This window comes from Brachypodium distachyon, chromosome 3 (genome assembly GCF_000005505.3).
Source record: "Brachypodium distachyon strain Bd21 chromosome 3, Brachypodium_distachyon_v3.0, whole genome shotgun sequence".
Lineage (NCBI taxonomy): Eukaryota > Viridiplantae > Streptophyta > Magnoliopsida > Poales > Poaceae > Brachypodium > Brachypodium distachyon.
In genome coordinates this window covers 40,118,501-40,129,188 of record NC_016133.3, presented here as the reverse complement: position 1 = coordinate 40,129,188, position 10,688 = coordinate 40,118,501, and the positions used below count along the sequence as shown (strand labels likewise).

Below are 10,688 nucleotides of genomic sequence, written 5' to 3'. Positions count from 1 at the left end.
GTCAGATCCCATATATAAGTACAAAACATTATGCACACACGTTACGGCGTCAAGGATCTTGCAATCAGCTCAGCCATTTTTCTTCTTACCTTTGTCGTGACTGTTTCACGCCCTTTGCTTTTGAAGTGTACAAACACATCAGACATGAAATCCGTTTCCAAGGAAAAAAACGGTTTTATCAAGACGTGAAACAAGGACGTGGCACTATCTGCAAAATCGAGAATTAATGCAGTACTAGAGTACACCTGGACAAAACAAGTGGCTGTAAAACACCCACTAACGCAAGCTAATGATCCCACCCAAAAAGATCAGTAATCCTAACCTCAGCTGCCCATCGCCCGCCACAACCATTCTCAGGGTTGGACGCAGATAATCCATTTCGAGATCTCGAGTCTCTGCCGACACATCCTATCCGAAGCAGCTCCACGGGCGATAAATCAGTGTCTGCATCGCATGATCAAGCACACGCTTTATTCTCGCGCATCGGGAGCATCATCATCTCTGACTTAACTGGGCCAGCGGCAGCAATAATCGAGCACCGGATACAGAATAAAGCACCCTAATTACCAAGAAGCCACTTGTTTACGTACTTTGCTACTCCACAATAATACATGCTCTGTGGCTTACTGGCTTCTGGTCTTCCTACAGTGCGTCTTCCCTTTAGTCGGGTTTTCCCTAAAAAGTCCAAGAATATTGCATAGTACTGCTACTTGCTCTTCTCGAAATTTTTTATCGAAATATTACATGTATTTAGACGTTTTTTCGAATAGATATATCTGTATTTAAACAATGAGACAAATTGGCGTTGTGTACAGATTGTAACTATTTTTTTCAGGCTCCAAGTGCACCTCGGGGAGTATCCCAGTCCACGGAATTTTTGACCAAGTGGCTCCCTGCACGCAGCAACCCATGCCGGCCCGCCACGTAGCATTTCTCCTCGGCAAATAAAACTGGCCAACTCACCGCGTTTCCGACGCGTGTGACGGAGCGCGCGTACGTGTTGCCTCGGCACACTAAACAAAACGTTCCTTCGCCGCCCCGCCCGTCCCTCTCCCCCCGGGGCCCCGAAGAAGGCACGAAAGCTCTCCTCAGTTCCCTCTCTTGATCGATCGATTCCTTCCGCGCGGCTGGCCGACCTGCCGTCACCGTCCCTCTGCCGGACAAGCCCCGCCAGCGACCGCGACATCGAGTCGGCGACATGGTGCTGACCGTGGCCGCGACCGGCTCGGACACGGCCGAGCCGCTGCACTCCACCTTCTTCGCCACCCGCTACGTCCGCGACCAACTCCCCCGGTCAGTTCGCTCTCCCCCTCCACTCTCTGCCCGGTAGGCGGTAGCACGTAGCAGTAGCACTACTGGCAACCGTTAAGCCCCTCCCCCCGTTAACCAGCGCTCAAGTACAAGAACCACACCACACACACCGTCGGTGTGACACCACCAAGCCCGCTGTCCGCCCCCACGAGAACCCCCGATCTTTTCCTTCCTCCCACAGTAGCAGCGGAGCAGTAGAGCCATGGTGCTCTCGCGCGCGATCTCCAGCGCGGGCGACTCCGTCGCCTGCACCTTCGCCTCGCGCTACGTCCGCGAGGAGCTCCCGCGGTGACCAACGACGACCGCGCGCTTAATTGGCGGCGAGTTAATGTCCTATTTTTTGCTGATTTGAGCGGTCACTGTGTGCGTGCAGGTACCGGATGCCGGAGCAGTCGATCCCAAAGGAGGCGGCGTACCAGATCATCACGGACGAGTTGATGCTGGACGGGAACCCGCGCCTGAACCTCGCCTCCTTCGTCACCACGTGGATGGAGCCAGAGTGCGCCAAGCTCATGATGGACTCCGTCAACAAGAATTACGTCGACATGGACGAGTACCCCGTCACCACCGAGCTCCAGGTCCCTCCCTCCTCCTCCTCCTCCCGATTTCTCCATTTGTTTTGGGGGGCGTGCGTGTCCCGTGTTCCGTACCAATTCGGGGCAACCGGGCAAGGGGACGACAGTTCCCAACATTTTTGTGTGTCTTCCAAAGGAATAATCTAGGGCAAAGTTTCCCAAGAATAGAAAGATCCGAGGTCCCAGCTTCCGTTTGGGCGTTTTGGTGCACGGAAATACTCCTTCGACTGTACTGTACTGCTCTGCTCTGCCGCTCCCTCCCCTCCGGCGACCGGCTGCCTTTGGCACAAAAGCTGCAGGGTGCAGACAACCTGAGTTTCGGTTATTCATGGTATGGAGATCTTCAGTGTGGATGACGCCAAAATCGCAAGTTCCAGTCTGAACTTGCTTCTATGTCACGGGCTGTTTGTGATCCACTGGTCTATCAGTATCAATCTTCTTAAACCATAATTTACTGATTGTGTAGAGTGTTAGTGACCGCTAATGTGCTGCTTCAACAGCTGGAAACTGACGGTTGTTCGTTACATATGGTTGATCTGTGGACAAGTTGTGTCAAGGATGGTTTTCCACAAGGATGGATAAGTTTCACCTTGTCGGTCACAACAGTAACGACCTGTCTGAATCTCGACCAGCCATGCAGAACATATTACTAAACCTTTTTTTTTATTTAAACTGTAAGAGCTGCGCAATTGCAATCTGACAGTGTATACATATATAATTTTTACTAAGTGAGACACCAAAGTGCGACCTTCAAGGACCGAACTCAAGTGGGCTGCCAGCACACCTGGCTGACCACCCAAGGTATGCTTGGTTCTCATTACAAAACCTATTACAAACCCATAGAGGGAAGACTCCTTTCCTCGAACATGGGGAGAGCCTCTTGATCCACCCTTTTCTGTAAATCAGCCTGATATGCTTTTCATGAATTGCTACTACCATTGGTGCTGTGGTTGTTGGATCTAGCTACATATGTTCCTATATATGTATATTGGAATGCACGGAGAAGTTACTGAGTTTGCGCACCCCATGCATTCCCTCATTTTACTTCTTTCTATTTTGCAGAACCGTTGTGTAAATATGATCGCTCACCTGTTCAATGCGCCCATCAAGGAGGATGAGACAGCTATTGGAGTTTCAACAGTGGGATCCTCCGAAGCAATTATGCTTGCAGGTTTGGCATTCAAGAGGAAGTGGCAAAATAAGAGGAAGGAGCAGGGGAAGCCATGTGACAAACCTAACATTGTTACCGGTGCGAATGTTCAGGTATTTTTGTTGTGTTTCGGAGTAAAATGTTCTGACTTTAACCACTGTATGTACCAAAAAGATGTCCCTTGTAACCTCTCTTTTTCCTAGGTTTGCTGGGAAAAATTTGCAAGATATTTTGAAGTAGAATTGAAGGAGGTCAAGTTAACTGAAGGATACTATGTCATGGATCCTTTGAAGGCTGTTGAAATGGTGGATGAAAATACTATCTGTGTTGCAGCCATCTTGGGATCTACTCTAACTGGAGAGTACGAAGATGTTAAATTATTGAATGACCTTCTTGTGGAGAAGAACAAGGAAACTGGGTATGCATTTTATCTGCTGTCAATTATATCTAATTAGTTTGTTCAGTTATATCCTAATTTGAGTGAAACCATGACAATTTAATTACCCTGTTATCATCAGTTTTGTATTGTTTTTTTTTTCTTTGTATATATGCTGAGCTGATTATTATAACTAGAATTTACACAAAAGCCAATACCATTTTGGAATGAGGAAATAGGAAGAAAAAAACACATGATTAGGATGTGATGGCTTGTTTCATCCCGTTTATAACATAACCATAGGATTGCTGAAAGGAGGTATTTGGAAGCTGTAATGATAGGATTTCTGAAAGTAGGTGTTTGGAAGGTGCACAGGAACTGCCAATTTTTTTGAGTAGGCAACACTTGGTTAAAGACAGAAGGGAGGCAGAAGGAGTACTGATCCAAATTTTTCCCCTTCAAAAACGGTTGCGCTCAAAAGAGGGCCTAACTGCTAATTGCTTTGAACATTTATCATACTCATCGCTTTGAATCTCTCTCACAGCCCATCAGCGGTAGCTCTATATGGTGTAATGTTGTTTTAAAAATAAACATATTTCCTTGAAACTATGCATATGGTTTCTGGTTTTCCAAGTATAGCAATGCAAAAGAGTGACCTACGCTAGATATTCACCATCATATACGTAATGCAGGTGGAATGTGCCGATACATGTTGATGCGGCAAGTGGAGGATTTATAGCCCCTTTTCTTCAGCCTGAGCTTGAATGGGACTTCAGGCTACCATTGGTGAAGAGCATCAATGTTAGTGGGCACAAGTATGGCCTTGTTTACCCTGGTGTTGGTTGGGTCATTTGGCGGAGCAAAGACGATTTGCCTGACGAACTCATTTTCCACATAAACTATCTAGGGACAGATCAGCCCACATTCACACTGAACTTCTCCAAAGGTTAATATTGCTGTTTTTTTTAAGGATTAATACTACTGTCTACTGTTTTGTAGTTTACCATGAATTATTTTTATGCTACAATAACTCAAGTGCATGGCAAAATCTGTGCAGGTGCTAGTCAGATAATTGCACAATACTACCAACTGATACGTCTAGGCTTCGAGGTATGTGTCCGTGTTCTTTCTCCCCATATGCAAACTGCAGATAATTTTGTCATGAGACAACATTGCCCTATTTACACATGGATGAGTGATAGATATACTGTCATTAAGTCAGTGCATTAAGTGCTGTTTTGGTGTCTCCACAGGGATACAAGCACATCATGGAAAACTGCAAGGGGAATGCAGCCATACTGAGGGAGGGAATAGAGGCGACAGGAAGGTTCAAAGTCCTCTCCAAAGAGGACGGCGTACCTCTGCTAGCTATCTCGCTCAAAGACAGCACTGGATTCACCGTGTTCGACATCTCCGAGAACCTGAGGAGGTTCGGCTGGATCGTGCCGGCCTACACCATGCCTGCGGACGCGGAGCACGTGGCCGTCCTCCGCGTCGTCATCAGGGAGGATTTCAGCCGGAGCCTTGCCCAGCGGCTCATCGCAGACATCAACAAGGTCCTACGCGAGCTGGACGCGCACGCGGTCCACGCCGTGAAGATCACCACTGCGGTTGCTACGCAAGCCAGCGAGGGCATGGATGATGGCGTGGTGACGAAGAAGAGCGTCCTGGACACCGAGAAGGAGTTCGCCTCGGCCTGTATGGACCTGCTTAAGAACAAGAAGACAGGGGTCTGCTGAAGATCACGCTGGGACGTACGCCTCGTTTCGCCTATGTATCTATAATTATTCTGGAGCGTGTATGAACTGCGAAGGCATGCCTCCTTAATCTGTACTTACATTCAGAACCTGCGGAGAGTTGAGACCATGCATTTGCTGTACCCTTAGGCTGTGTTTGGATTCTGGAATACAGTGGAATGTAATGGAACCGATCCTCGTTTTGCCTTCATCCCTGCGTTTGGTTGTTGGAATACACAAAAGTAGAACGGAACCAGGTGGTTCCTCAGATGGGAATATTCTTCTCAGATCCAGAACCAACACATAATAGCAAAACAAAGGAATGAGGGCGTTCCGCTCGGAATGCGTGGGCCTGGGCCGCGGAACGTGTGGGCCCGGGCGAGAAATCAGACCTCGCATAACCTCCCACCCCTCTCTCTCTGCGCTCTATCCTCACCCCCACCCGAAAAAGCAGCTCCGAAAAATCTTCCCCGTGAGCTCCCCACCAGATCCCTTCCATCCCTGACGAGATCCCAGTCGTTCTTCAGTAGATCCGGTCGGCGGCAGGGAGATCCGGTCGGCGGCGGGAGGTCGGCGGTGGGGGAGAGAGGAGACCAGCGGGGAGAAGAGGAGGCCGGCGGTGGGAGGGGAGAGAGGAGGCCGGCGGGGAGAAGAGGAGGGCGGCAGGGAGAGGAGGTCGGCGACGGGAGAGGAGGCCGGCGAGGAGAGGAATAGAGAATGTGGGACAACCTAGTGGGAGTTGACAGATTGTGTGGACAAATTCAATGTCTAGCATGATGCTAAGCTTTTTGGCTGACCTTGTGGCTACTGGCACAAGAACTTCAAGTGGATTCAAGGTGATGCACCTTAATAACTGTGCAAAGGATTTGAATGAACATTTCAAGATAGGAATCACTGACGCTCAGATTAGCAACCACCTTAAAAAATGAAGAAATGTATGGATCAATGTTACAAAGCTTCGGAATTTGAGTGGTGCTCTATGGGATGAGGATACTAGTACCATTCGTCTTGCTGATGACCACTATGCAAACCATGTGAAGGTAATCTTGTTATTTTTATATTCATAGCATTCTACCTTCATACACATGTTGTGCTAATCTTTTTCATATTTCTGCAGGACCACAAAGGTGATGCCAGCTACTTGAACACCACTATTGAGCACTATAATGCTATGGCAATAATTTTTGGAGCATCTATGGCAACGAGTAAGTATGCCAAGTCTGGAAATGATCCTATTGCTGTGGAAGTGCTTGACGTTGAAGATGGTCAAGACACACCTAATGAAAGTGGTACTAAGGTTAACATGTCACCTAATATGGGTGAGTCTGCTAATGCAAATGCTGGAGAGTCTTCACATAACAAACAACCACCACGAAAGAAGGCAAAGATTGAAGCAAAAGACGAAGATCCTATGCTGTCCACAATCAAGTTTGGCCTTGAAAGGATTGCTGCAGCTCTTGAGAAGGGTGCTGGTGGTGGTGATGAAATACCAGAAGTGAAGGGGCGCGTAGAGATAAACAAAAACTTTTCCTACGCGAACTCCCAAGATCTAGCCGAGGTAGAAGGCCACGAGGATTACCACTAGACGCGCAGTTGCGGATTATTGATGCGGCGCCTTGATGCAGTGCAGTCCCTCGATCCGATCCAGCCGATCCAATCCCGCGATCGTCGAAGTGCTGAACGTACAGCACCTCTGCCGGTATCCACACGTGCGAGGAGGAGCTCCGGCGGCGGACTGCTAGATCCGGTGCGACGGTTGAACTGAATCGGGCTAGGGTTCTCAACGCATGAGAGTGGAAAAAACCGTGCCCTTTAGGCATCCCACGCCCCTGCTTATATATCGAGTGGAAGTGGGCTCCAAGCCTTGTGGCCCATCCACCCTGCGAGTCCAACTCGCATTGTCAGCCCAATTCCAGTTCGGGTCCAACCCGACCAAATAGTTGCTCCCGCTCTTAAGTGTGTGACCCCACAGGCTCATGGCGACTTGGACACGATTAGAGTCCGACTCACAATCGATCAATCGGTAGCGGCTCCTAGCAGAACGTGCCGACTCCCAAGTACCATCGAGTCATGACGACGTACCTTCCAATGTGACATACGTCTTAGTCCCTTTTTGCCTCACGATATACCTTGTCGAACTATAGGCGATTAATCGTCATCCCTTTAATAGTTCAACTCTCTTCTCGATCTGTGATATACGATTCATCCGACTAACTCTTAGTCGATCGACCCGGTTAACAATTAACCAAGTCGCGCATGGCCATGCTTCCCGAATCATATCACTCGAGAGGGCCCAGAGAATATCTCTCCAGTCGGAGGGGCAAAATCCCATCTTGGTTATCCACATCACACAGCTTGATTCTCAGTCAACCCGAACTCTGCCTTTATAACTGCCCTGTTACGGAACAACGTTTGATAAAACCTAAGTTGGTGATCCACAACTCGGATTGTGCGATAACCTCAGGTCTAAGGATTACATTGATTGAGACATGCAAATGACGACCTACTCGTTGCATCTCAATATGGGTCAGTCCGACTCGCTAAACTCTTTAGCCGAGTCCGTGTAAGCTGGAATGACATCACCATGCCCATGACAAGTGGAACCGAGTCATCAGCCAACTTTCACATTAGTCTAGGTTATGTGTCCAGCACAACCTCAATGACTAAGGACAATTTAGTATGAACAACATGAATACATAGTTCCACAATCAAATCACATATTCAATGATACATATCAGATGTTCAAACAAGGACAACTCAATAATATTTATGAATACATTGGGAATTACATCATACATGATTGCCTCTAGGGCATATTCCCAACAGTCTCCCACTTGCACTAGAGTCAATCATCTTGACATCATATGTCTAGACATCTAATGCCCATACCTCTCATGTGCGCCTCATGCTTAGGCTGTGGTAGCGCCTTTGTCAACGGATCTGCAATGTTTGCATCCGTGTGTACCTTGCATAACTTGATATCACCTTGTTCGACGAACTGGCGAATGAGGTGGTAACGCATGAGTATATGTTTGTTCTTCTGGTGTTGTCTAGGTTCCTTGGCTTGTGCGATAGCACCATTGTTGTCACAATATACGTCCAATGAATTGGACGCGCCCTGAACCACACCAAGATCAATCAGGAGATTCCTGATCCAAACGGCTTCCTTTGCTGCCTCCGAGGCAGCAATATACTCAGCCTCTGTTGTAGACGCAGACACAGTATCTTGCTTGGAACTCTTCCAGCTCACAGCCCCTCCGTTCATCACGAACACATATCCAGATTGCGAACGAGAATCATCTGAGTCGGTGAGATAACTCGCATCCGTGTAACCCTTTACACTGAGTTCATCCTCACCTCCATAAACTAGGAACATGTCCTTAGTCCTTCTCAAGTACTTAAGGATGTTTTTAACTGCTACCCAGTGGCTTTCGCCAGGGTCAGCCTGGTATCTGCTTGTTGCACTTAGAGCATAGGAAACATCAGGCCTAGTACAAATCATGGCATACATGATGGATCCGACTGCCGAAGCATACGGGATCGCACTCATCCGATTTCGCTCATCAGTTGTCGAAGGACACTGAGTCTTGCTAAGCTTTACACCATGGGACATCGGTAAGAATCCCTTCTTAGACGATTCCATGTTGAATTTCTTCAACACTTTGTCCAAATATGTACTTTGACTCAATCCAATGAGCCGCCTAGATCTATCTCTATAGATCCTGATTCCCAGTATGTAAGTTGCCTCACCCAAATCTTTCATTGCGAAACTCCTTTCCAATGATTCTTTGGTTTCTTGCAACATCAAGACATCATTTCCTATCAATAATATGTCGTCCACATATAAGATTAGAAAATTTACTTTGCTCCCACTAAACTTCTTGTACAAACAAGAATCATGATCGCTCTTGATGAAGCCAAAAGATTTGACTACCTCATCAAAGCGAATGTTCCAACTCCGAGATGCTTGCTTCAGTCCATAAATGGATTTCTGAAGTTTGCATACCTTGTCAGCGTTAGCCGGATCGACAAAACCTTCGGGCTGTATCATATACACGTCCTCAGTTAAATTTCCATTGAGGAAAGCCGTCTTGACATCCATCTGCCATATCTCATAGTCGAAATAGGCTGCTATAGCTAACATGATCCGAACCGACTTAAGCATCGCTACGGGCGAGAAGGTCTCGTCGTAGTCAACTCCTTGAACCTGTCGGAACCCCTTCGCGACAAGCCGTGCTTTATAGACAGAAACATTTCCATCCATGTCAGTTTTCTTCTTAAAGACCCATTTGCTCTCGACGGGTCTTGCACCGTCTGGCAGATCAACCAAGGTCCAAACTTGATTTTCATCCATGGACTTTAACTCAGATCTCATGGCTCCAAGCCATGACTCAGAATCAGATCCCACCATCGCTTCCGAATAAGTTGTCGGCTCATCACTGTCTAACAGTAATACTTCACGAGCACTTTGCAATCTAGCAGATCTCCGTGGTTCTGGTGCTTTTACCGGCATAGATACCACGACCGGCTCAGCCTCTAAGACTGTAGCTGACTCGCCTCTAGCAGGTTCCTCCCGAATTTCTTCGAGTTGCACTGTGCTCCCACTGACTCCCCGACTGAGAAACTCTTTCTCAAGGAAGACACCGTTCCGAGCGACAAACACTTTGCCCTCTTCTCGGTTGTAGAAGTAGTACCCTAAGGTTTCCCTTGGATACCCCACGAAAATACACTTATCCGACTTGGCCGTGAGCTTGTCCGACTGAAGTCGCTTGACGAATGCTTCACAGCCCCAAATCTTAAGAAAAGACAAACTCGGCCTTTTGCCAGTCCACATCTCATGCGGTGTCTTCTCTACCGATTTCGATGGTACTCTGTTTAGTGTGAACGCTGCAGTTTCTAGACAATATCCCCAAAATGACAAAGGTAGATCTGTTCGACTCATCATTGATCGTACCATGTCCAACAAGGTCCGATTCCGCCGTTCTGATACACCGTTCCTCTGCGGCGTACCCGGTGGAGTAAGCTGAGGAACTATTCCACAACTCTTTAGATGGTCATCAAACTCATGGCTCATGTACTCGCCTCCACGGTCCGACCGTAGAAACTTTATTTTCTTGCCGAGTTGATTTTGTACCTCACTCTGGAATTCCTTGAATTTCTCAAAGGCTTCCGACTTGTGTTTCATTAAATAGACATATCCATATCTACTCAAATCATCAGTGAAGGTAATGAAGTACTCATAACCACCTCTGGTTGTCGTGCTCATTGGGCCACATACATCACTATGTATTAGATCCAACAAGTCAGACGCCCTTTCACAACTCCTTGCAAAAGGCGTCTTGGTCATTTTGCCGAGTAGGCATGACTCGCATGTCTCGAACGACTCCAAGTCGAACGAAGTTAAAAGTCCATCATCATGGAGCTTCTTCATGCGCTTCCAACTTATATGACCAAGCCGACAGTGCCAAAAGTAAGTCATATTCAGATCATTTGGTTTTAACCTTTTCACATTTATGTTATAGACTGATTCACTATCAAGA

At 47.4% G+C, this 10,688-nt stretch overlaps 1 protein-coding gene across 1 annotated transcript; it reads left to right on the top strand.

Annotated features, from left to right (window-relative positions):
- Positions 1–1,295: 1,295 nt before the first annotated feature.
- On the top strand, positions 1,296–5,359 carry LOC100827187 (glutamate decarboxylase). The gene is made up of 7 exons (XM_003574552.3): positions 1,296–1,599; positions 1,685–1,889; positions 2,949–3,149; positions 3,240–3,454; positions 4,105–4,358; positions 4,470–4,522; positions 4,666–5,359. Exons 1-7 carry the CDS (start codon positions 1,514–1,516, stop codon positions 5,149–5,151), a joined length of 1,500 nt encoding a protein of 499 aa, XP_003574600.1. The 5' UTR covers positions 1,296–1,513; the 3' UTR covers positions 5,152–5,359.
- The last annotated feature ends 5,329 nt before the right edge of the window (positions 5,360–10,688 follow it).

What these genes read in the sequence shown, in the direction of transcription:
- LOC100827187 (XM_003574552.3), top strand. Translation starts at nt 1,514, where the DNA reads ATGGTGCTCTCGCGCGCGATCTCCAGCGCGGGCGACTCCGTCGCCTGC. An exon ending in GTCCGCGAGGAGCTCCCGCG is followed by an intron (nt 1,600 to 1,684) that starts GTGACCAACGAC and finishes GTGTGCGTGCAG; the next exon opens with GTACCGGATGCCGGAGCAGT. An exon ending in CACACTGAACTTCTCCAAAG is followed by an intron (nt 4,359 to 4,469) that starts GTTAATATTGCT and finishes AAATCTGTGCAG; the next exon opens with GTGCTAGTCAGATAATTGCA.